Here is a 27,414-nt window from a genome sequence, read left to right as displayed (position 1 = left end):
AATCGACGATAATAGGTGGCGAGCCCCAAAAATGATCTGATCTCCGTCAGATTCCTTGGCCGTGGCCACTCCACTACGGCGCGTACCTTCTCCGGATCGGTGCGCACGCCTGCCTCGCTGACGCGATGCCCGAGGTACCCCACCTCGCGTTGTGCGATGTAACACTTACGTGGCTTGAGCTTGAGATGAGCCGCTCGCAGTCGCTGGAACACCTCTCGAAGCCTGGACCAATGCTCAGACAAAGATCTACTGAACACTATCACATCGTCCAAGTAAATCAGGCACTGTTCCCACTGCAAGCCCCGCATCACCAACTCCATCAACCGCTGGAACGTCGCGGGCGCGTTAGTGAGTCCGAACGGCAACACGCGAAACTCAAACAGGCCCATCGGGGTGGTGAATGCTGTTTTTGGCCGATCCTCCTCCGTCATCTCCACCTGCCAGTAACCGGACGCCAGATCGAGGGTGGAAAAATACCGCGCTCCTGCGAGACTGTCGAAGGTGTCGTCGATGCGAGGTATGGGGAAGGCATCGCCGAGCGTGACTGCGTTTAGTTTACGGTAATCGACGCAGAACCGGGTTGACCCATCCTTTTTCGTTACTAGTACCACCGGGGCTGACCAGGGGCTCGCCGAGGGCTGAATTATGTTATCGCGAAGCATGTCCCCAACTGCCTCTTTGATTTGGGCGCGTTCGGGTGCGCCCACTCGGTACGCAGGGAGTTTGATGGGTCGGGCTGCACCGGTGTCAATTTGATGCTTAACAAGGTCGGTCCGACCCACGTCCGAGTCGTGTTCGCTGAACACGTCGGCATACTCCCGCAGTAACTCGCGCAGCCGATCGGCCTCTCCCTTAGGTAAGTCCGCCCATGGTACATGTAACGCGTCGAGCAGGGGAACGACCTCGGCTCGGGGAGTCGGGCCGACTCGCCAGGCCAGGTCCTGCTCACCCTCAGGACGACCGGGGTCCTCAGCCCAGAGTGCGAACACCGAGTCGTGAGAGTGGCGTGCGTGCAGGGGGTGTACTGTGGCTATCGGGGTGCGCCGTCGCAGTATCGCGGGGGTATTGTGGGGGTTAAACATCCGCATAAACAATCGGTCCCCATCTGCGTTTACCAACGTGGCGGATCCCACAACCCCATACCGTTTTGCCAACTCCGGGTGAGGAGTTAGCATTACCTCCCCTGATGGTCGGAGCGCGGGGTCGGTGGGGGATGTTGCCACCGGCACCAGCATCTCGGTGAGCGGGCCGATGGTGACTGCCGTCGCCAGGATAGCGGCCACAGGTGCAAAGCGGCGGCGCGTTGGTTCTCGTCCCAGGAACGGTATCCGCTCGCCGTTGCTCTCCATGGTGGCGCATCGCTGGCGGGGTTGCACGTTGAGTCCCAACCGTTCTAGGAGGTCGGTGCCTGCGATACACTCGTGACACAACGCACTCGACACGTAGAACTCCTGCGTGCACACCTGGCTGCCTATGCGGACCTCTAGGGTGGCTTTCCCCAGCAGCCCCATTCCGGCTCCGCTCGCAGTGTGCAGCGCGCGGTCCGGGGCCTGCAGGTGACGCACGTCGACCCCGATCGCGCTGCAGTGCGCTGCGCTCACGAGCGAGGCCACCGCCCCCGTGTCCAGCAGGATTCGGGTACGCACTCCGTTAACCTCCCCTTCCACCAGCGACGTGGCCCCCGTGATCCCCGCCACCAGCTCCCGTAGCCAGTCGCCAGGAGTCACCGTTTCTGTGGGCGTTGTTGCTGGAACCTGTGTGGAGATCACTCGCTCGCCATTATTCTCATTATCGTCCATTTGTATCGGGACCGCGTCGATTGCACCCCTAGTTGGTCCGCTCTCTAGGGGGCGTTGGAGTTTAACCCCCGCGTCTGTCTCGCTCGGGTGATTTCATGACAGTCCCTCACTAGATGCCCTCGGCGATCGCACATATAACATGCCCGGGGAGGGGGGGCGGTTCCGTAGCGGGTCCCCTGTCCGCTCCCTCTCCCTCCCCCAGTACGCAGTTGCCCCACATCGGACTCTAATTGGGACACCCTCCCGGCTAGCCCCCCTACTGTCGAGCGTAGTTCCCCCATCTCAGACTGGAGGGCCTTCATATTTTTATTTGCTTCCTCGCGTGCTTGGGTTATCATATCCCCCACGCCGGCCTGTAACCCGGCTACCCACCCCGGGGTGGTCTCGCTGGGTCTCTGGGGCTCCCTTGCCCGTCCCCTTACTGCGGTGGCGAGCTCTTCCTCCTCGTCGGAGAGTAGGCTCGCTACGGCGCACTCTCGTCCCCTCCCTCGAGGCTGCGCGCGCTCACCCGAGAGTTTCTCGCATTTGCGCGCGCGCTTGACGAGGGTGTCAAAGGAGAGGCGTGCACCATCGACATTTGGCTGCCACCACGGGGTGTGTGCCAAATATCGCTGGACCTTCCCGGCGGCGAGGCCCTCAATTATTTTTGCCTCGTACTCTGGGTACGCGAGCTGGGTCAACATGCGTACGTCCTCGGCGTAATCTCGTAAATCTTCGCCGGGTTGGCGGCGGCGTGCCTCTAATGCCGCCTGCGCCTCCTCCTCATCATACTTGCCGAAGCGCTCTTCGAGTTGGCACATTAGTTCCTCCCAATGAGTTTGAGCGCTTGCGGGCAAAGCTTCCACAAAGTCAGCTGCCCGTCCATCTAAATGTAGTTCTAACTGCTGCAATGCCTCCTCATCTGTCCACCCATTAACCTTTTTAGCCCCCCTGATACTGCGGGCAAACGATTTCCATGATGGAATTCCTTTGCCCGTAAATGTGCATTTGATTTTAATCTGGGTTGGGGGGCCTCTTTCCCTTGGGGGTGCGGGGGATCGTCCCGTTTCTGACACCACTTTGTCGAGGTCGCTAGCCCCCGAGATCCCTCCCTCGATAATGTTAACGGCCGGGCTAGCATCATCAATCGCCCCCCCGCTGCTAAGCGAACCGCTGCTAAGTTCCTCACCCCTGGTGTGGGAGCCGTCGCCCGAGGATTCCCCTCCACCGCGGGTCCGCGTAATGGGCATGGTTAATTACCGATTAGTATTCTTCCCCTCTCTACTACGATACTTCCCTTTCCTAATCGCGCGCCTGCAACCCACACGGAGCGAACGCACGCACGCCCACACACACGCCGCTCCGCGCACTCCAACTCAACTCACGTTATACTCGCGCACCTGTATCACACACGGAGTGAACACACGCGACACCCACTCTCGCACCGCTCTGCGCAGCGCTCCCCCGAGGCGAGCCGCAGCACTACAGAATCACTGCGTACCCACGCGCAACCCGCGCGCTCAGCTCCGCGCAGCGCTCACTCACGTGGCGAACCACTGTGCACACAGCGCACCCACACGCTCACACTGCACGACAAGATCACGCGAGACCACGCTTCGCTATTAATGATTTATTATAGGCCACCTGCGAATTGATGTTGAATCAGTGAGTCGACGAGGCTGGCCTATTCCACTAAACCTGTACCTATTCCCTATTTATCGGCTTACGATACCCTACTTTACCTCCCCACTCACTGTTTGGTGCCCGCGGAGGTTCGCTGCTCTCTGCGCTAACAGCGTACCTCGATGCGTCGCACGGACGTCCGGGTCGCTGGCTGGAACTCCTGCTGGTCCGCTGGCCTGGAGAGAAGGGGCGATTTCCCCTCTCCGCTCCTCTATTTATCCTCCCTACCTCAAAGGGGATGCTGCGCTGAACAATGGGCTCGTGCACCCCAAGCCCGTGCACGGCGGTTCCCCGGGCGCTGTTGATATGCTAATCAGTGAGCGACGTTGGCGGCGTACATCCTAATTACTCCCTTACCCTTCCTAACAATGGGGCCTGCGCGCTCCAGCGCAATTATCCCAACCCCCCATGACTATGCGCAACAGCCCCTGTGACCCCGCTATTCATGCTGTCCCGTGCCTCCCCTGCTTGCCCCGTCGACCCGTGGGAGTGTGTGTGGGGGGAAAATGCGCCTCAACCGCGGTGGCCGAATGCCCCACGCCGCGACCACACCATATTAAGGCCGGCCGCGGCGCCGCGGTGCCACGTAGCACGGGGGGGGGGTCATCCAATTCCCTGATCGCCGGAAACCGTGAGAATTAATCCCGATAAGGGTCTCTCGGATAAAAACCGGTCGATCAGGTGACCTTCCCTTCCAGCTCTATGGGGGGGGGGGAATGCGTGCGGGTGTGTGCTTATGTGGGGCGGGTGATGGGGGGCAGTGCGGTGGGGGAAGCCGGGCGGCTCCCTGGTTCGGCAGAGCGGCCCCGTCGTTGTGGCACCACAATATTAATAGTGCGTGGTAATTCTGCTCATAATCACGTGTGATTGTCACACAACCATTTTAATGTAAAACAACTTGAGTTCTGAAGAAACAATGGCTTTTTCTCAAATGTTAATCTGCTGTTGATGTTCTATAGTTTACGGACTACAGTTTAGTTTTGGGCCTAACTCTCTTCCTGGATCTTGACACTAATGTAGAGGAGTATTGTTGTTCCACATTAATTAGTTGCGTGAAGCGTGTAACGATTTGATTTGTATTTGAACGGAGACGACTCTAAGGGGTCGTCCATAAATGATGTCACGCGATTTTGGACGATTTTTGACCCCCCCCCCCCCCCTTCGTCACACGGCGTCACAAAAACTCAGACCCCCCCCCCCTCAAATATGACGTCACAAAGCTTTTCCCACCTCCCCCCCCAAATAAAACATGCTTCAAATCGCTTTAAACTATTGTCATTGTAGTGCGTATTTAATGTGTCGCTGCACTCTGATGTTGTAGGAGAAAACATTTATTAAAAAATCTATTTAATTAAGTAGAACGTGTTGTCTATATTAATTTAAAGTTGCTCGTATTGATGTGACGTCACATTTCTCACCCCCCCCCCCCCTCGTCACACATGTCTGACCCCCCCGCCCCCCGCTAGGTGCGTGACGTCATTTATGGACGGCCCCCAATAAGTAACACACTACAGGATGCCCGAGACATTCTTCCACTTTGCTTGGTGTTCACTTGTGTATAGCGCCACCACGTGCCAGCAGTTATGTAACTGCATCAATGTAAAGCAGAACTCACGGGCATAAGTAGTACTAATCACATACCTGCATTTCCCATAAATATGCTAAATTCCTCTTAATATGCATATTCTTTTGTCAAGGTGCCCTTTTCCCCCCTTCCAACCCAGCTTATATATATATGCTCCAAGCACGTGTGCTGTTTCATTCAGACGCTGTCGCCTCGACAGACCTGGTTTTCACATGAGGACGGCTGCTTGCGTTGTGGCGGAAACGTCGTGAGAATTGTTTTATTATGTTTTATTTTTATTATTTTATTACTTCCCTTCTACGTGACTTTACCGAAAGAACCAAGAAGATCATCCATGTATGTTTATCTTATCGTATGTGAATGGGAACAACGCTTCTTGCCTCGGAACCGACATTTCATGAATGCCATCGTGCGTGTCAATAATCGAACTCTGAAAAATGGTCAACAGTCGAAATGTTAGCCGGTTGCATAACTTTATCTTTAAAAAAAAACCTTTAGTACCTGCACTGGATAGGGTTGCCCAAGCCATTGCAAGATCAGTAACAGAATATTTATTTAAACTGGAGGAATCCGATGAGCTATTAAGCTCTTTTTCTGGAAGATTATGCTGTTTTTTCCTGGATTTTCTGTTTGCACATAGTCACTTTAAGATTAATTTTGGAGCTTTCGTGACTGCAGGAATTATTCTTTGGTTCTTTCGGTTAAGTCATGTCTAAGATGTTTTCTTGTTCATGTTTTTGTTTTTTGTTTGTTGCGGTTGCACCCAATTCAAGAGCCGAATGGCTCACAGGGCTTCACCTAATAAATGAAACTGAAAACTGAAAAACAGACATCCAGTCGGGGTACGGGGTCAGAATGATACAATAACAATACAAAAAAACACTATCCAACAGCGGATAGACAATGGCTAATGATGATGAAGGCAGTGTTTGTTAATAACAGTGGAAGGTCTTCTTGGTTCTTTCGGTAAAGTGACGTAGAAGGGAAGTAATAAAATAATAAAAATAAAACATAATAAAATAATTCTCACGTGACTTTACCGAAAGAACCAAGAAGATGAATCCCTGCAGTCACGAAAGCTTTAAATCGAAATTTAACAGTGGAAGGTGTTATTGTGTCAATGCAGTCTCTCATTGTTGGGGGTGCCTACCACGTGACACAATAACCAAGGGGTGGGGGGGGTCACGTGACACCAGAACGCGATTGCTCGTGACGTCACGCGGCGGTGACGTTACATGACGCCAGAATGAGCCGCGTGACGCCAAAACGCGACTAATCGACACGTGACGTCACTCGCCAAGTGACTAACGAGCAATCGCGTTCTGTCGTCACGTGACCGTACATCACCCCTCGGCGCCCCCCACCCCGCCAACCGCCGCGTGACGTACCCAGAGCTCGCGCGCGCGCGCGCGTTGATTACGCAACAACCGCCGCGTGTCACGTGGGGGGTTGTTTTTTTTGGCTGGTGGGGGGGGCCGCGCGCGAGCAACCCCCCGCGACGCGCACCACGTGACCTTCACCCCCACCCCTACTTCCCCACCCCACTGCGCGCGCCACCACCCCCCCCCCATTCACTTGCCCCGCCCCCCCGCACGCGCCCTCTTCCCCCCCCGCCCCGCCCCTCATCAGGCGAGGGTCAAACATGGCGGCGCACTTCAAGATCGGCGAGCTCGTCTGGTGAGACGGGAGTTGTTCGCGCTCCACGTTCTTTCTTCGTTCCTCTTCGTTCTTGCCCTCCCTCCATCCCTCCGCCTCAAGCCCACCCACCCACCCACCCTCCGCACCTAACTCGCCTCGCCTCAGCCGTTCAACGTTTGTGTGTTGATGATGATGAAGAAGGCAGTGTTGTCCGTCCCCCCCCCCCTCCGTGAGCTCACCACCTCGTGCCTCTCTCTCTTTCTCTCCGTGCTTTTGTGTCCGTGCAGGGGCAAGATGGGCAAGTACCCGCCGTGGCCGGGCAAGGTACGCGCTGGGGTGGTGAGGGGGTATGGGGGAGTAGCTTAGGCCCAGGGCTAGGTGGGGGGGGCATGGCGGAGCGCGGTGTGGCTGGCGTGCGCCCTCCCTCATCATCTCCTCATCTCCATGGCCTCATCTCCATCTCCCTCATATCCTCATCTCCCACGAACACCCAAAAGCCAACGAGTTACTAACAACGACGCTTTATAACGCTGTAGTACAACGCCAAAAGTGAGATACACGGTCCATGTCCTGACAATGTTAATACTACAGGGACTGACTGGACTTGGTGTCGCCACCCAAACACTGTGTTGTGAATGATAATATTGGCCGAGAAAGCATCCGTGTTAAGTTTAATACTGGTGATGTACCAAACCGTACGGATGTGTACAATAAAGTACGACTGCAGTGATGGCAAACTATTAGAGCAACGCATCTAACACGACTGTTTTTAATTGCAAACACGAATTGCTTTCAAGGCGATGTACATTATTGTAGTACAATTACTACTGTATATCATCAGTACAGTACACACTGCATTTATTCCATTGATATCCCTGCACATTTTTCCACGTTAATTTGGCGTTTATTTTTCTTCTTTAGTTCGAGTTGTAGGTGGCCAGTGTTTTTACTTGTCTTCATTGCAAGTGTTTAAAACGCAAAACATCACTGATAACGCACGGTAACTCCTCACCTGCTCGTGTGAATAAATACTGAAAGCTCAAGTGTTGGGAAAAACCACCACAACTTTGTTGCGCCGCTCACACCCCCATCCATCGTTGCACTGCTCTCTCATGCCGACGAGACGACTACTGTGTGCTCCACTAAACCCTTCACTTCTCTAAAGCTCCAGATCCGTGCTCTCTTCATTGCAAGGCCCGCGGGTCACTGACAGCTGCTGGTGGCCTTTAGTACGGCCCCTGATGTGTGCCCCCCCCCTTCCCCCGACAATACACAACATTCATAATAAACATTTTTGGGTTAGATCGCGTTATTTATAAATGTGTCGTAACCCTCCACCACCCGACACGGGCAATCAGTAAACAAGTGTCACGTTGACAAAAGACAAATAGTTCACTACTTTAGCCCACCGGTGTGTTGAAGAGTGAATCCACATTTACAATTTTTGAGTACGACGTTTCGCTGGTAATTACATCCAGCATCATCGGGCAATTTGCCAGAACGTGTTAAATACACAACATGTGAAAAACACCCCCCCCGCCCCCCATCATCGTTCTGTCAAACTCCCAATCGTTTCAAATGTGTGGCGGCCCTCAACACTGATGATGTCTTATGAGCGAAAGTGGGCCCCCCCTCTGAAAATGAGTGAAGAACACTGCTCCAGATGATTCAACTTCAGATACCCTGGCCAGACTTGTGACCCGCGCCTGTAAACATGACCCAGTCATCCCGAACCTATAAAACTCAGGCAAACTAACAAAACTACACACATTATTTTTAAGACGGCGTTACTGACGAATAAGTATATAATCGGTGACTTTTTGGCCAATGGCCCTTCACAGCACTTCAAGAGGTCAGAGGTAGATTAATCGCCAAATATTTGGTTTTATTTTGAAGGCAAAATACATGAGCGTAAGGTGGTTGTGCAGTCCGCTACTTCCACCGCTTTTCTGCCATTCAGAACACTTGCTTCAGTTAATCCCTGGCGTGGACAAATTCATCTCTATGCACGCAGTGGTTGATTTGTTCTTAGTATTTTGTTGTTGCTACGTTTCTGCTTGCGTAGAAGTAGTGGACCAAATACTGGCTATGGCATTGGGAGGACCGGTGTTAAACACTTTTCCTTGATTTCGCTGGATCTGAGGTTAACGCCGCAGTGGAAATTGATACGTTTATATTATGAGATTGCACTAGAGAACCACGCAATAGTCAGGGCCTTTGTTTGAACTCGTATTTTACAACCCAGATGACAGTGTTAGTTATGTTTAAGACAAAACGAAAACACATCACAGGTGGGCCGCGAGGTTACGATCTCCCACCCAAAAAAAGAATTGACCTGCTACAGAAACGTCCAGGAATCACCTGGGGCGCCTCAACTGATTGCTGATCTAATCATTGGCACAGTATTGTGCTCCAGCCTGGTATGGCATCTCATGCACACAACTGTTGGATGCACAATTAAATAACACGACACCGACACAAATTCCATGGCGAACATTCTGCCATCATATAGGCACAGAGACATGCAAACTGCAACTACATTAACTCGTTTTATTGCCAATGACAACCTACCCATCAACCAAAACTTTTACAATTCACCTTGCCACTGACACAAGTCTGGATCCCCCTTCTGGGATAGTGCTGTCACTATTATAGAATCCTATCCAAATCAGGAAGAATGCTTGCGAACACGGTGGAACAACGTGGATTTCGAGTATAAACTCAGTTGAGACCCAACATCGTGCCTGCCTTTGACATTCCTCAAAGTCACTGGTGCACCATCAACCGCATCGGAACATCAGCAAGCCAATGGGTACACCTTCTTAATTGGAATATTAAAGGAAAGCCACACAGTGTGACTGGCCATGTGACCCAAACTGTAGACCATATAATAAACCACTGTTGTCGTCAGTGCTCCATGGAGGAATAGCACAACGACAAAAACCCTTTCCTGGAGCCCTCTCCTGGCTAGCAGACCTCAACATTTGCATTTAGGTCTTCTGCATTGTTGCCATATGCAAGAATAGAATTTCATTTAATCTCCTGCTAATCCATGCAGTTATTGCAGTGAGTACAATTACTATCCTAGTTGGTACATATTCAATTTCTCTCCATAATTAATCTCACGAAGTTAAATGTTCTTGTACCTCTTTGCAGATTGTGAAGCCACCAAAAGACATGAAGAAGCCAAAAGGAAAACCTTGTTATTTTGTTAAGTTTTTTGGAACCGAAGACCAGTAAGGAATTTTATCATGCTTTTGTCATGCAATTGTACGTGTAATTACTCAAATATGAGGACTTGTAATCCATGCGCTCCTGTTCACTGTATGCTCTCAGTGCCTGGATCAAAGTGGACCAGCTGAAGCCTTTTCAGCCACACAAGGAGGACATGGTAAAGGCGAACAAGAGCAAGCGCTTTCTACAGGCCCTCGATTCTGTGGAGGAATTTATTAACAAAAAGAAGGTGAGTTGTATTAATTGGCTTAAGATTTTTTTTAAAGGTGGATCAGAGTGCTTTCTCTGTCAATATGCCTTATCCTAATACTGCACTGTGAGCTCTTTCTTCCTGCAAATCCTCTTGCATATTGCCACCAGTTAATCACATATCTTACCAGTGAGATGAAGCATATACCAGTGAAATGAAGCCCCTGACCATGAAAATCTACGCAGCTTTGCGGAGTCGATATGTGATTTTTACGTCAACAAAGGTTCGCTGTTAGAGGGAAATATTTTGTCGCCATGGCCCCAAATGATGACTTATTTCCCACAGGCCTTCGTTTGAAGAATGTTACCTCTTGCTTAGCAATGCCAGCTTGAGTTTTAAGAGCATGGACATGGTTGTCTACATGGGCTTGCACAGCAGTTGGGGTAAATATGTTGTGGTTGGCTATGTATGCTGTATTAGTTTCACGACTCAATGTAGGATAGTATTATAGAGGAATTCAGACAAACACATTGTGAAAGACCCAGAGCAGAAGATCCCCTGGTTTTAATATTCCACGAAGCTCGTGGTCCACCTTAAACGACATCCGCACAAATTATGGCAGATGCAGATACCTGATGCACAAATGGAACATTTAAAACCTTCTAGTGTGCGACTGGTCATCCAGAACAGACCATACAATGCATCATGATACAATGCCCGATCCACAAATACGACGGAGACATTACAGCGATACACTTTTGGTGCTCCTGATGCGGTTGTCTGGCTTGACCACCTGAATGGGAAATTGTAGTTGTTGCCCCGCATTTACATCAGCCATACGAAAGAAGATGTAACAATTTGTCAGTAATTTAACTATATGGATTCAGCATTGTCAGGGTTTGCTCTCTGGCGAGAGCTGCGTAGTTAGTGAACTAGTTAGTGTTCAACCGGAATCAGTCGTGAATTTGAAATTGGGTCCCACGGTCCGATCAGACTTGAGAGGAGATTATTCGTCTTCTCTCTGTTTTGCCCAGGCGGCAGCAAGTGGTGAGACAGCCAAACGGGGGAAAAAGGAGGAGCAAAAAGAAGAGAAAAATGTTTCGCCCAAAAAATCCCCTGCGGGAAAGAAGGTGTGATTTTTGTCACAACTGTTATCATTCCATAAATGACAGCTTTGTTGGGAACCATGTAGTGAACAGATGTGCATTGCTCTTCAAATCATGCCCATGTAACCTTGAATGACACTGGTCACATGCACACCTGTACATCGCAGGTGAATGCATGGCACGTGTCATTTTTCACAGCCTGCATGTAATGTGCATGTGCAGTCGAAACTTTGCTTTGTTGCTTATCACTTTCTACCTTCATACTTTCTTCCTCTCTCTAGAATTTATCTCCTCTGCTATCAAAGTCCATCTCCTAACCCATTTAAAACACCATCTTGAGATGCATCTGCGTTTGCATGCTTTATTAATAATCAGTGCACCGGGTGATCCATTTATACATACACCATTGATTTCTCAATGAGCCTCTTCTCAACAGGTGATTTAATGTTGTGCAAGTGACAGCTCCGTATCTTACAGAGGAGAGTGTTGAACTTTGTAATGTGTGTATTGAGATTGGTGGGAGATACGCAGATGCTTTAAAGTATTTTTTTACAATTTCTAGAATATTTGTGGGGTATCTAGAAATGGATCGTCCTGTATACCCGAATATGCTCGATATAAGCACACACCTTGGGAGCAAGGCCATGTGTGCTTGTATCAGAAGTTGCCCTTCCCCTTTCACCCACCAGTGTAATGTAAAGGTGCATTGTGTATATATGAATTGTGTGTACTTAGTGTCTTTATTTCCAGGCTAAATATACACATTTTTCAAACCCACACAGTCTTACACTGATTCAATAGAAGATTTTATTAAAGTATTTTTCTTCAAAAATGTTTTATTCAAACTAATTCAGTGGAGGTTTGTAATGCTGCAAATATCAGGTGGTTGTGTGTTTTACTTAGAAAGTTGTATTGATTGTTGCTGTTAAATAGTGGTGATAAAAAAACATTCGAAAAATGTGCCTAATATTGTTTTAACAAAATAGGATTTTTTTGCATCAACTTTTTCACCACAAGTTGATGCAGACTTTATTCATTGCAAAAGGTTTCTATTTGGTGTTTGAACATCTTAACACAGCTGTTTTATTGCCAAAAATACTTATTTTTTCATATTGTTTTAGCAGTTTCATAGATTACTGCCATCTGCCAATACAAATACCTATAACTGAACAATCCAGGACCTTCAACTAATGATTGTAAATTATTTCATAGACATTCTTTAATTATAAACTGAGCACTTAAATACAATGTTGGCCTTTGTGCCTTTGACAGGTACCCGAGGTCTTGACAACAACTGCAATTGGGCCGGCCGCTATTATCAAGCGCACGGTAAGTACGGTTACCTCGGGGTCTGTGTATGAGACTACGATTACGTGTTGTTTTCCGTGCGCTTGAGAAATGGTATACTGAATAAATTTCTTGTGACAGCATGGAACCCTGTTGGTGTCCAGTGTTGAGGTGACTCAATACAAACAAAACACCAATACAATTATACAATTGCTTTAGGCTGGTACACTCGCTCTCTTTGCTCTTGCACATTTAATATCAATGAAGGGAGCCTTCCAGAGTTTGTTTTGCAAATATATGTCAAACACTTGGATCCTAAAGATATTCCTTGAATCGCCATTTGCCATGAGGGTTGCCTGCTTACCGTAACGCTCCTTTACCACGGGGGTATGTGTGTGTGCATGCGCATTATTTTCCATGGGTGTTAGTATGCGTTTTTTGTCGTCCATTAATGCCCATATCATCCTTTTAATCTATGAATCATAGCGCTGACCACGTGAACTGCAAGAGTCGAGTTAAAATATCAGGCATCTCTCTCCACTGCTTCAGTGTTCAATTAAATACCGTCTCATCTGTGGTCATATGCCCAGAACTATGCTTTTTTATATTTGCGCTTGAAGTGCATATGACCAACAAGTGATGTCTCTTTACGTAACGAGAGTGAAAATTCATTTTAAAAAACACGTTTTTAAAACTGCGGTTACTGCCAAAAGAATCTGTAGGAAAGTGAACAAAAATTAGCATGGATACATTTAGTACGCTTATTTCACTGATGAAAATAAAATGGGCAAGTTATTATAGTTTCTTCTTGTTTATTATTAGTTTAACCAGATGTAGGTTTGACTTTACAAGATCACCGTACACGCTAAATAGATGGAGTCGTGCCGTGCTATATGGTGTGGGTTGAGCATGTACCCAGTGATAATGTAGCAGTCTCTCGCATTTTGCTCAGGCCCCTCTCTCCATTGATGCCTCACTTTTCTGTTTCTTTTCTCAGCATGTTAAGGATGACCCCCACTTTAGACATTTCCTCCTGAGCCAGTCAGACAAGGTACAGTACTGATGTAACAAACATTCCCAGAAATAATGCGAATCACTCTTAAAAGCACAAACACATTGACATAAGCAGCACCGTTTATTCATTTGTAATAACCCAGATTTTTTACAATTCCGAAGTTGTATCAAACACACACACATATGGCCATAAGCATGCCATTCTTACCGCTGCTTGATTTCTTTTGATTGATACATTATAGTGTTAAACTAACTACATTACTTATAGCTTCTATAGAAATATCCGAGTGCCATTGTTTTACACAAACAATGTGCTTATTGACTACAATTTATCACAGGCAGATATTATATTATTTGCTTCCCAGAGCAACATAACGGATTATGATGACACACCTTGTGTAACATCCATGTTTTTCGGGAGTCCAAAACTTTGGAATTAAATTACCAAAAGTGCTAAGTGAGAGGGAATGACCCGGACATGTTACATCAGTTGCAGCAGAAACCAATAAATTGATCATTATACACAATTCAAACACTGTAGACACTCTTGCTCTGAACATTTCAAAACATCAATACTTTGGCAAAGTAATGATCCTTTGCTTGCTTCTGCTGTACATGATATATTTGTGGATATGGCCCAAATGTAATTGTCAATTTGGTTGGCTAGGCTTGGATGAATATTTACACAATAATTTTTACTCTTGATAGTCCAAAGTCCAATTCTTTTGCACTTTGGCTCCCCTTAACATCTCAAGCATGCCTCCTTTTTAGTCTTGCAATTCAAAATGCTTGCATGCTAAACATTGAATGCTGCTTTCATCATCAAAGCGCCACTGTCATACGCGAGGGCAGTTTATAAAGATTTCTGATGCTGCCAATTTTGCAACCACTGCTGGCCATTACATTCTGCTCTGCCAGTAGTTGTGATTGTGATGTATAGCTCCAATTAAAGTGGCAGGGGGTAGAAAAACATTGGTTAAGGAAACAATTATAGATAATCCTTTCTGACCAGTGAAACGTCCCACCCAAAAAGAGGTGGTTACCCCTTTTTTATAATGTAGACTTTACATTCTAACATCGTGTCGATATAAATCACAGTTATAGCCTATGAAGGTGTAACTTTGTAGTCTCTTCTTGAATTGTTTTCATCACAATTGTCTGCCCTTTTAAAATCAACCCAATACTTAACATTTAAGCAAACCCCCAAACAGTCACAGGAAATTTATTTAAATATAACAGGCCTTGCTCATGTTTTGATGTACAGATACTTTTGTTTTTAGTTGTGGGGGGAAAAAACATTGTTATAGATTCATTGTTTACATGCGGGTTTATATGATATGCCGTTAATAATGAGTGCTTATGTGTATTTTCGTCAGTCGTAGCATTATTAGGATTTATCATCCACTCGCATGTACAGTTAACGAACCTCTACTTCAGTGACAGTTCATGCAACGTTTGCTGTGTGCACCGAAACGACACGTTTTAACGTTCGCTAATTATCGAAAAGCATTAACGTCGCTCCGTTTTCCTAGCAGCCCAGTGGAAGCGCGAGCAGCTTCCACGCAGCGCCGCCTCCCAGCACTCTGCAGGCTGCATGCGCTGTGAGTGCCCTGCAGGCCGTACAGAGCCCGTCCTCCCTCCAGGTAGTCGGGAGCCCAAGCTTGACCGAGGCACCAGCGACGGAAGTCGGTGTAAGCCTTCTGCAGTGTGCAGGAGATGCGAGCAACCCGCAACCGCCTCCTCTCAACGGCGGCTCCTCTGAAACGTCATCTGAATCCCCCCAGCTTGGAGGGAGTGCAGTGGAATTTGCTGTAAAGTCAGAGGTGGGAATGCAATGTAGTGGCTTTAAAACAGAACTAAATTTCGTTGATATATATATATAACTTTTGCACTCTGTCGTTAATTGTTTCTTTTTTGAAGCCTGCTATAATATGGTATTGTAGTTGGGTCTCAATTCTTACATTGCCCTCTCACAAGCTTTGACATTGTCTGTATCACTGATGTAAAATTTGGATGCAATTTTCCATCTGGCCGATGTGGAAGTGTCAGCAAGAATATCGTCTAGAGATGCTTCTATAGCTCCCTCTAGTATGGAGGCCCTTTCCATAAGCAGTAGTACAAACAAGTAATTGCAGGGCTGCTGAACCTTCACCTCTTACATTACAGATCTGCACATCTTTAGTTCTAAAAGGTGTCAGTTTTGTTGCCAGATAAAAGGGTAAAAAAACAATGATCATATTTTGCTACTGACAAAGGAGGTTCCAATGGTGTAAATGCTTACCCCGAGGTCTCATACTCTGATGGTGCATTGTCTTTGAGTTGTGCGCCTTTTGGCGTCATCTGGTCCAACACCATGTGAGACGAGGCTCTAAGAAACGCTGTCTCGGGTGTGGACCAATCAATTTCAAGGACAGGTGCATACATTATCAGAGTTGTGTTTTTTGTTTAAATTCTGACCGCATGTATTGTGGTCAATGCAACACAGATAAAAGGGTAAAATACCAATTATCATATTTTGCTACTGGCAAAGGAGGTTCCAATGATCTTTAGTTCTAGTCTGAAACATTTCACAAGGTCGCATCATCATGTATTGTTGGTCATCTAGATGTGCCTTCTAAAGGATTGTGTGCTTGATGTTTCCACAGCACCTTACCACAGCGTCCGAGACAGGGGCCACGAACCATGTCACACTGGTAATAATTCTAGGCCAGCACACTAGTTGTCCACATCTTTACATTTCAGTCAAAACTGTATATGGTTTTTACTTGCATAATAGGGTTATTTTGGGTTAGATCGCGTAAATATATAAATGTGTCGTTAAACCCGCCCACCACCCGACACGGCCAACTAGTAAGGGTTGTCACGTAAACAGAACGCGGCCAATTCGTCACTAGTACAGCACGCCGGTGTGTAGGAGAGTCAAACCACAACATTTACAATCCGAGCACGACGTATCGCCAGTAATTATAACTAGCTTCATCAGGCGACAGACAGATTTGTGGAGAAGCCCAGCTGTTTCGTTCCTTATATGGAGGCGTAGATGTGGTGACCACACTTCTCTGCTCTTGAGTCAACGTCCATGATGAATGCGCATTATGCTGGCCCATTGATCTTGTCCTTCCTGTCCATTGTGTGTATTAAAATAGCCGTACTAATGGTAATCCCTATTGAAGTATGGTGGCCTGTTTTTGCTTGAGAAGTTAAGATGGAAAATCCCATTGTTGTGGTCCACAGGCTCTCGATTCAATTGTGGAGGTGGACATTTTGAAATTGTAAAAAAATGTGATCAAAATTATTTGATCGTTTGAATCATTAGGTGACAATCCATAAATGTAATGGACATTGTTTATGTAGCATTATAATGTTCCTTCCAGATTTGCCAGCAAAGTTTTTTTTTAATGATCACATTTTGTTGAATGCGGTGTGTAAATAAGTTTATGCATAATAATATTTTCGTGCCAGTTAACAGAATTGCTTATTTTACTTAGTGGCTATTTAGGTTTTATGTTTCATCTAATGCAACCTCATCACAGGGGGTCTGTACTAAACAGTGCAACATGGGTATCCTGGATGAAGGAATTTTAGTCTAGAAAGAGAAAGATAAAAGTTTTAGGCAGAGGAGAAGAGGGTGGTCTTGAGTCTAGACTTTGGCAAAGAGTCGACAACTTGTATGTCGAGGGAAAGAGAGTTCCAGACAGTGGGGGCAGCAGAGAAGGACGACTGAACTCCCACTAAACAATGGTTGGCTTCCAACAGGAGGCCTTCGTTGCTGGGAGTGGAGAGAGCATGTGAGGTGGAGTAGACTAAGAGTAGAGAGGCAGGCAGGGGTGAGTCCATGGAGGAACTTTAAAATGCTGTGTGATCTTGAAGTTGATCCAGGATGTGGATTTGGAGCCAGTAGCTTGACCTTGGGGGTGATGTCACGTGATTGGGAACGGATGATCGGCATTTTGAATCATCTTGAGTTTGGAGGTTCGTATTTGTGGAGGCCTTGGAGGAGAGAGTGGCAATTGTTGAGTCGGAATGTTATGAACACACAGAGATGGGAGTTTCAGATGCACCTTGGGAGAGAACCATGATGTACGTGGGAGATGTTGCGCAGACGGAGGTGTGAAACGGTGCATACCTTTGTGGGAAGAGAGTTTGGGATAAATGGCAACTCCAAGGTTTTGCACACACTGCCAGGAATAATGTCGGTTTAGGAGGTGCAAAATTGAACTGGAGTCTTTACTGAGTGTGGACTCTTTGGTAACATTTAGATGGAGAAAAAAAATTGATGACAGAAAGTCGGATGCAAGTTTGAACAGGGAGGTTGGGTTTCTGAAGCCAATCGCGGCAGAGTTGGCTGTAATCAGTATAGAAGTGATGGTTGACATTAACACTGGAGATGTTTTTCCAAGTGAATGAGTTGCTGAGACGATCAGGAGATTGCAAATTGAGCTGTGTAGTGCACTTTAGCACAGGGGTCTTTGGGAAGGAGACAGTCCTTGTATGGAAATGTATAAAGAGCAGTTTGAGAGGTAAGAGTGGAATGAGGAGATAATTCTGCTGGAGATGTCCTCATCGTGATGAGGATGCTCAAGAAACACGGCGTTAATCGATGGTGTCAAAAGCAACATCGGTCGATGAAAATTTGGAGTGAGAGTTATCCAGGACCTGAACAAAGAGAATAATTTTCCACACGTGAGAGAGCAGTTTCAAAAGAATGGCTTTGGCAGAAACCAGAATATACTGGGTCTTGGCTACTTTATAGAGAAACAGGTGGGTGGAGATAACCCTTTCTAGGACTTTTCCAATGTTAAGGAGGTTTGAGACGTGAAGGAAATTTACAGAGATGTTGGGCTCCAGTGTTGATGTTTTTCAGGGGGGCAGTCTTGAGCGCTACAGGAATGGTACCGGATGAGATGAAGGCAGTGACGAAGCAGGTGATGTGCAAAGGGTCGGGGTGGGGAGGTAGCGAGGGATGACTTGGTTGGGAGAGTAGAGGATCAGGGCTGTTTAGAATGGAGGTGATTATCGTAATTATGTTTTTGGTGACAGACTTAAGGGGTACGTCAATTACTTGTGCTGCTTCATCCTTTGTTCTGCCAGGGCATGCCACTCGCATCTGTCCAGGCGGCAGATACTACCGCAGCAAATGGAAACATCACGCCCATCGACAAACGGTTGGTGAACTTTGCCGTCGAGGTTGCTGCGGGTGTTTTGCTTGGATTTTGTCTTTCGGTAAAGTCAGGTAGAAGGGAAATAATAAAATAATAAAAATAAACACTAAAATTATCACGACGTTTCGATTGCAACACAAGCAATCATCAGGTGTGAAAACCACAGCAAGAAAACAGCAAGAACATTTTCTTGCTGTGGTTTTCACACCTGATGATGATTGCATGTGTTGCAATCGAAACGTCGTGAGAATTTCATCGTTTTATTTTTCTTATTTTGTTATTTCCCTTCTGTGACTTTACCGAAAGAACCAAGAATATGAATCCCTGCAGTCACGAAAGCTCTAAATCGAAATTTAGTAGTTGATTAATCACAGAGCTAATGTATATTTTAATATCAATAGATTGGTGTCGGTAGTAATGACTGCAGAAGAAGTGCTCTACTGTACACATACACAATAGCAACTGTGAAAGACTTCTCCCAGACATATAGCCATTACAGCGCACAATTGATTAACGGGACCTCACGTTAACAACGGTTTATTTTTGTTGGCGTTGAGTCTATTTTGGTTTTATTTTTGACACTAACCTGGGCTCAGCGCCTCCTCCCACATGCTGCTGTCAAGCGTCTCACCATGGTCTTAACCCCGGTGTCTGTCCCCCTCTTCTTATATGGAGGGTCATGGTAAATCTGACACGCTATGAAGAAGGGCAGTCACCTAAAACGTCACCTGTAGGCAGTGTTGTTGACGAATTAGGGTTTTTATTCACTTGCGCACCATTGCCGGCGCAGTATCACCAAATTATTCGTCATGTTCGAGATTAGTATTGTGTGGAAGGAAAAATGTTGGGTTTTGTTATAAGCACTTGGCAGTGTTGCAAAGCGTGAAACTCGCTTGCAGTTGACGAGGTTGCATGCTATATTTGATCCTTATGGCGGTACCCTGGGGTACCAAATAATACCAAATGGCCAAGGCAATTAAATATTTTATTTCTGGGACACTTTTTTTTCCAGGGGTGTTAACTCCGCGACTGGGGTACCAATCCGAAATCAGTGCCACTCCGCGATGTCGAAACGCAGCGAGGACGATTGCGCCGAAACACTGAATGCTCGTATGCGCCGTGGTAGTGCATCGTGTACAGCTCATCGAGATGAGTCGATTGCCGCATCGCCGATCATCAACAGACTAAAGATGACTGCATCACGGACATTGTGCGAGAGCCGGGGTAATCTGGTACCCCAGGGTACCGCCATAAGGTTAATTTGGCCTCCGGTCGTCATGCTCAGTGTAGCGATGTGTGCACTTCTTGCCTTCCTGTGCCCTACAGGATAGGCTTCCTGGGACTTGGCCTCATGGGCTGTGGAATGGTCCAGAATCTGTTGAAGACTGGCCACAATGTTACTGTTTGGAGTAGAACGGCTAGTAAGGTAAGAGATATGCAGTCAAGGGTTCGATTTATGGAATATACAGTTGATCATTGATGATATTATCCGGGGGGGAAGGGGGCGCCGTATTTTCAAAAACGCCGCTTATTTTTGCACATTCTTGCATAACATGTTTTGGGTGTTGTGTATATGTGTTTTTTAAAATGTGTTTACTATATAAAATTGGCATGGAAAGGAGTCCCTTCGCCGTACGCACGCACAACAGCTGCGCCAGAGTAGGATTGGCATGCTAATGCAAACGAGCACAATGGGAAATGAGCCGGGTCTTACTTAGCCTTGGGTGACACCCACCTCAAACCTATATATAACCTCTTGTTACAACAGCTCTTTCTTGTTCAGCAGTTCTACTGCTGTATCTTTCTACCTGATGACGATTGCCTGTGTTGCGATCGAAACCTAAGAGTATGGATTCCTGCAGTCACGAAAACTTCCAATCAAGATTGTATCGGCATTCATCGACACTGACTGAACTATGTTTCCCCGTTCCTAGTGCGACATATTTGTGCAAGATGGAGCCTACCTTGGAAGAACGCCTGCGGAGGTTGTGTCCTCCTGTGACATCACCCTTGCTTGCATTGCTGATCCTGCAGCTGCTAAAGAGGTATGTGTGAACCCATGCAGCTGGGAGAAGATGGACAACTGAAATTGAGCATTGTGCCAACATTCCTCCTCGTTGAAATTTATTGTGATCTGATAAGGCCGCACTCATTACACACAACGTGCTTGCCACAAATAAACCACAAGACCTTGCCGATCTCGTCAAGGAGCGTAAACCCACACGTAAACTCCCAGTCATCCTCGCAGCGGCTTTTGGCTAACCATCGAACAAAGACGGCCACTGCATCGCGCGCTTTCAAATGCGCTTCTGCGGCTGTTTGGAACACTCTTCTGATATTTAAAAGCCACTGGAGCTACACATTTTCTAATTTATATTTAATACCTATTTAGAAATGCTTTCTGTGTTCAGTTGTCCTTCGCCCCTGCACCTCCGATTAGCGCGGTTGGCTACGTACGGTGCGAAAGAAGGTCAACGTGCGTACGAGTGTGGCTGAGCTTGTTTGCGCACTGTGAATGTGCCGGAGCATATGTGCGGAAGCTTCTGGAGCTTAACATCACAAGAAGGCTCACTAAATATCCACGATCACTCAAAAAAATTTTCATCACAGGTATATTTGCTATTAAAGGTTTGTCATCTTGATTAGTTTATTGTGTTGAATCACTGCGAGTTCAGATGTGTTACCATAAACGAACTACATGAAGATGAACGAAATACAGAAAGTGTTATCGCAGCAAATAAATACGAATAAACTATACGTATGTACCCAGCAATGCTTTAAATAAATGTGATTTAGCATGTAACATGCTGATATTTCAATGTAATGTATATATTGTTTTACAGGCAATATACTGTGTATGTATACTGTTTAATCCTTGTCCCTCTGTTCTTCTTCGTGTGATGCCAGCTGGTTCTGGGGCCCAGTGGAGTACTGCAGGGGATTAGACCTGGGAAGTGCTACGTAGACATGTCTACAGTGGATCCAGAGACGGCTGTTGACATTTCAGAGGTTTGTCCTTTCTACGTGTAGCATTATTATATCTGTAACACCATCCCGGTTTGCATCTCGCCTCGTTGGTGCTTACATTGTCAGAAAAAGGACCTTGCAGTGATAGTAGTAACTGAGTGCAGTGATATTAGAAACGGTATTGTTGCCACATTTAAAAACACATTCCTGCGGAGTGAGCTGGTAAGAACGTTGGGTTGCTCGGTCAATGGCCAGGGTCAACGGCGGCGTGGTGTATTCCGCAAATATGGCCGACTGTGAGGGCGGGCACAAGCCGGCGTGAGTAGGTTAAACGTTGAGTTTTATAAGGGCACCACGGGGTGACCAGCCCCTCCCCACCCCACCTCACCCCTCCCACCCCCCACCCACCCCCTCCCCACCCTCCCCTCCCCACCCAGCCCCTCCCTGCACGACGGATGGACACAATAATCCCTTGTGGGCTGGTGTAACCAGGAGGTTCCTACCAGTAATATTCCCCTCTAGTACCTAATTAGCGTGGCCATTGATGTTTTCAGCGATGGATACATCTCGTTTGTGGGCTGATAGAAAGCAATGGGAGCCTCGTGTGATTGTGGGCCGTATGAATTGCAGTCACTAGCTGTATGAAGTGTTGCATCATGGGCTGTTTGAAGTGAAGTCACAGGCTGCAGTTTCCCTACCCCGGTTGTTGAGGACCAATGTTGTATTGCTCTACTGCAGCCATGCGCTTGCACCCAGCCGCTACACTCTCCTGCCTCTGCCTCTCTATTTCAGGCTGTAACGCTGCGTGGCGGTCGGTACTTGGAGGCGCCCGTGTCAGGAAACAAGCGCTTGTCGGAGGACGGCGGTCTGCTTGTGCTGGCCGCGGGGGACCGTGCTCTCTATGACGAGTGCAATAGCTGCTTCCAGGCCATCTGCCGGCGTGCCTTCTACCTCGGTGAGTGAGCCCAGCACCCCGCACAAGTAAGTTACGTGTGTGGATTTTGTAGCGCTTTAAAGCCTTTTAAACTATGAAGCATTGTGTTGGCGGTGTTGAAGCTGATGGGTCGCCCTCGGGGCACAAAACATGTTTGCATGTTGTAAATAGTCCTTCACGCCCTGGTTTGGGTCTCCCAAGTATTTTTGGGCAACCGTTTAATAAATGCGGCCAAATATCAGAAGGGCAAGTTTCAAATAGCTATACAACTTGAAAATGGCATTCGGTTCACGTCGGATATTTACGAGAATTATTGTACGAAAAATTTGATTGTCTCTACGAGAACTCTCATTTACAATAACGCTCATAAAGATGCTCCCATATGTGAACCAAACTGTTGTCATCAAGTTATCGTATTGAATCATCTTACGAGTGTCAACGTGCATCCCACACCCCCGTTACGCGTCGAGACGGATAACATTAATGCTTGAACGCTTTTCACCTGATGCGTGTCGACGAGCTTTTAGAAATGCTTCTTTGTCACCAAAGATGACCTCTTTGCTGGGCCCCGACCCCCCCTGCGTTTGTAGGCGAAGTGGGCAGCGCGGCGCGGATGGCCTTGGTGGTCAACATGATCTTGGGAAGCTTCATGACGTCCTTGGCAGAGGGCTTCTCCCTGGCACAGCGATGTGGTCTCTCCCAGCAAACCCTGCTGGATGTCCTGAGCCTGGGTCCCATTGGAAGTTCGCTCGTGGAACAGAAGGGGCTTGGTGAGATTTTACAACTCGGCCTTTTACTGAACCACGAATTTTTTTTTTTTAATAATTGTATTTACTCCTATTCTTGGTTCTTTCGGTAAAGTCACGTAGAAGGGAAACAATAAAATAATAAAAATATAAAACAATAAAAATCTCACGATGTTTCGACTGCAACACAAGCAATCATCATCAGGTGTGAAATCCACAGCAATAAAATTAGAAAATTTGGTGCTGACGTTAAGAAAAAACCGCCACTTTTTAAAATTTTCTTGCTGTGGATTTCACACCTGATGATGATTGCTTGTGTTGCAGTCGAAACGTCGTGAGAATTTTTTTGTTTTATATTTTTATTATTTTATTGTTTCCCTTCTACGTGACTTTACCGATAGAACCAAGAATATGAATCCCTGCAGTCACGAAAGCTTTAAATAAAAAAATATAATTACTCCGTCCAGAAAAAAAGGCTCCGTGTTCTCTGCTGATAAAATATGATTTTAACGGCCGTACCATTTGAGCTCGCAAAACAAACAAAAAAACAGACAACACTTCCAGTGGTATTAAAGTGAAAATACTTGAACAGATGTGGCTTTTGAGGCTCAGTGATCGGAGCACTCAGCTTTGGCACCACTGAGATCCTGGCTTTAAATCGGGTGAAGCTACCCGTGATTTAACTGGGCTCTCAAGTGTAGCGAGTATGATAATTGTTTTTTTACCCTTTTATCTGGCAACAAAACTGACACCTTTTTTTACAAGGAGTCATGTTTGCATTGACCACAATACCTGCGGTCGGAATGTGCCTTTTGGCGTCATCTGGTCCAACACCATGTGAGACTAGGCTCTAAGAAAAGTTGTCTCGGGTGTGGACCAATCAATTTCAAGGACAGTGCATATATTATCATAGCGTGTTTTTGTTTGCATTCCGACCGCAGGTATTGTGGATATGTAACGTCTTCGTATTTTCGTGTTGTTCCTTTAAGGAATTTTACAAGGCGATTACGAGCCCAACTCCTCCCTGAAGCATGTACAGAAGGACCTGAGGCTGGCCCTCGCAATGGGCGATATGCTGCACCAACAAACCCCCGTGGCAGCTGCTGCCAATGAGGTGAGGGCAACAGCCGGTGCGAGCAAGGATACGCCCCCGCTGATATGTTTGGCAGCGTTGTGCACCGTGGTGGTGAGATGTTATCTCCCTCGACTGGTATGCAGGAGGTCGTGGGTTTGGTCCCAACCCTGACGATGCCTGTATATTTGAATGTTTGCATGTTCTGCCCGTGATCGCATTAATTGTCCTACAGATGTGATCAGGTTTTTCCCTCCACATTTAGAAACATGTTATTTAGATTGTCTGGCTGCTTTACATTTCCACGTGAAAAGCCACTTGGTTGAACTATCATTTGTGGCCATGTCACTTTTGAAACAGAGCTTAAGAGCTCAATGGGTTTTACCTGGTAAATAAATAGTTTAAAATATATATAATGTTTAATTGTCAGCCCTTTGTCAATCCACTGCTGGATGAGGGCCTCCCCCATGATTGTGAGGGCTGTTGACCGTACTTTACGCTGGTCAGTGCCTTTGACATTCTTTAACAATACAGTTGGACCGCAGAATTTTGTCGTCACCAAGACATTCCATAGTGACCCATATTGAATCAATTATCTTTACGTGAAAGTGTTTTTAAGATTTAAGCTTTTAAATAAATAAATAACCCGCGGGGGGTGGGGGGCGGCGCTGCCAAAGAGGCGCATGCGGCTCTGAACCGCAGATTGTCAACCCCTGCGCTATCCCATACTGGTGTTGCCTTCTGATGAGCTGCGGGGTACGGCACCTCCACGCCCAACCAACGGCGAGTTTGCAACATTTATTTTGCGATCCACCGCCTCCAGTGCGCTTGGATTGCAGGCGTGCCTAAAGCCCAGCCACCACCACCATTAGGTCACGTGTGCGGTTTGGTGTCACTGATGTTGCGTGTTTTTGTTGTTGTTGCAGATGTTCAAAAAGGCCAAATCACTGGACCAGTCAGAAAATGACATGTCAGCTGTGTATCGGGTGTACGAGTAGGAAAGTTATTTTTAGACTGAACAAGACTACTGCATTCCTTACACCGCTGCAGCTGAGCGCAGCTTTTTCTTTTTTCCTTTCGAGCATACACTTCTTTGTACAGTACGGTATTGTATCGTTAACAACTTGATGTAGTGGTGTTTTTATTTACGCTGTTTCAGTTAAAACATTGACACCAGGCAGTATCATTACATACTGATGTGTTCTTGAGATACCAGGCATATTCATGTTATACCCGAGGTATGCTCAAGCTACCTGGTAGTTCATAATAATAAACCCCGTGGAATGTTTCACAAATGCCAGGGTTATGCTTCTCAAGCAGAATACAGTTAAGTTAATGTTTTCATTTAAGTTAAGGCATTGCAAGTTGCGTAAAAAAAAGTGCATTGTTAATTTAATATTTGACATTAACTTAAAATAGTGAATAATTCGGCAAAATGTTATTTGCTTTTCATTTCATAGGGTTTTAAACATTTTTAACAGCTGTCAAATAGGCATATATGTGTATTAGTGCTAAGCTACTGACAGCCTACAGTACATGTAACTGTTAATTTCAGGATTATCGAATGAGTACAGATTTTTGTGATAAAGTGTTTTTTGGCTTGATGTGAGCCTTGGAAGACGATTGCCACCTTTTTTCAATTTAGTAATTTAAAAACAAATGTATCGTTAATGAATATCTTTGGTTTTCTTGCATATGAATAGCTCAATGATTAAATTACCGTGCTACGTAATAAAAGTGTCACAACTGAACATGTCCGTGTTCAGAAAGCGTGTTGCAAAACGCTTACCTGGCGGCGCTCCTGGGTAGGTTTTCGCTATACAGCTCTCCGATGTGTTTATATTATGCGTCATCCTACCATGGTGTTCGGCACCATGTCCTAAGTTTTGCTCCACGTGCAGAGCTACGCTTATTTAGCTGTTTTTTTTAAATTACCCTTTCCAATACAAGGACTTTCCACTTACAGTACTTTTATCTTTCTTGCCTGGTATGCTGTCTCAATCCCAACCCTGATGATGCCTGTTTGTTTGGAGTTTGCGTTGTTTTCTCTCTGTCCCTGTGGTTTTTTTCTCCCGGGTCCTTTGGTTTTGCCCTTCCACTTTTAGAGACGTGTGTTTAGATTGTGACTGCTATTATAAATTCACAGTCGTGATAAGCAACTTTAACGAGCTTATGTGTGGCCAGGTCGCCTCTGAAAAATGGCCATTAGCTCAGTGGGGAGATTTAAACTACCTTACCCGGTATGAAGGAGGTTGTGGGTTCGAACTCTACACTTGTATATTTGGATTTTGCATGTTCTCCCCGTGGTCGTGTGCATCTTTCTCCGGTTATGAAAAAGCTTAAAGCTCAGTGGGCCTTAGCTGGTAAAATAACAAAACTTAAGAATCGTTTTTAAACAGATGCAAACCTAATTGCAATCTAATTCCACTCGAAGTTGAATTTATCTACACGTGCTGAGTGACAACTGTAGTTTTATGTAAACAACCAAATCAATTGTGATGCTTATGAAATGCAATGGAAGAGACCAGACAATTCTACAGCTTTTGATAAATGACTTTTTAATGGAAAAAAAATACAAATTCTCATCAGTATTTACAAGGCGAGACACTGGATGAAAAACCACATCGTTTCTTTTAAAAGAATTAGAACCCCTTGGATTTTCAGATGGCGCAGTGTGTATTTTTGCAGCGGCGAGTCCAAGGCTACGGACGATATTCTACGAGCCACTCGTTTTTTCTCCACTGCTTTTGCCACCACTGTTCTTGGGTAGTTGTTTATCGCATACTTCGTGTTTTTTGGAGGGGTGTTGCTGAAAGGTGGATGATGTGTATGCCTATTCATAATAATAATGCCTTTATCCAGGAAGGCCTGAGTCTCAACACTTTTTTCAAGAGTTGCATTTACATGTTTGGCCAATGCAATTCATGATTTGCTTGTTTGAGCACATGTTGCCACACTTTATACAGTACAATTAAGAGGGATAGGAGAATTAATATTTTATCAGGTATTCTTAGACCT

The 27,414-nt window shown here is 46.3% G+C and overlaps 1 protein-coding gene across 10 annotated transcripts; it reads left to right on the top strand.

Moving 5' to 3' along the window:
- Positions 1-6,617: 6,617 nt before the first annotated feature.
- GLYR1 (glyoxylate reductase 1 homolog) lies at positions 6,618-26,147 on the top strand. Of its 10 annotated transcripts, none has more exons than XM_061549484.1 (17): positions 6,618-6,723; positions 6,972-7,008; positions 9,841-9,920; positions 10,021-10,147; positions 11,143-11,238; positions 12,487-12,543; positions 13,499-13,552; positions 15,051-15,116; positions 16,161-16,208; positions 18,607-18,680; positions 20,004-20,103; positions 20,612-20,722; positions 21,585-21,686; positions 22,437-22,599; positions 23,169-23,348; positions 24,314-24,438; positions 25,323-26,147. In XM_061549484.1, the coding sequence occupies exons 1-17, from the start codon at positions 6,689-6,691 to the stop codon at positions 25,392-25,394; spliced, it is 1,527 nt and encodes a 508-aa protein (XP_061405468.1). In that variant the 5' UTR covers positions 6,618-6,688; the 3' UTR covers positions 25,395-26,147. The 10 variants fall into 10 exon arrangements, with proteins under 10 accessions (XP_061405468.1, XP_061405462.1, XP_061405467.1 ...); XM_061549478.1 differs by having other exon boundaries at positions 15,051-15,338; XM_061549483.1 differs by having other exon boundaries at positions 15,048-15,116.
- The last annotated feature ends 1,267 nt before the right edge of the window (positions 26,148-27,414 follow it).

The sequence above is a fragment of the Lethenteron reissneri genome, chromosome 10, assembly GCF_015708825.2.
Source record: "Lethenteron reissneri isolate LAM-NWPU_2019-01 chromosome 10, ASM1570882v1, whole genome shotgun sequence".
NCBI lineage: Eukaryota > Metazoa > Chordata > Hyperoartia > Petromyzontiformes > Petromyzontidae > Lethenteron > Lethenteron reissneri.
Note: the sequence above shows the minus strand (reverse complement) of the source record. Positions and strands in the feature narration are given on the sequence as shown.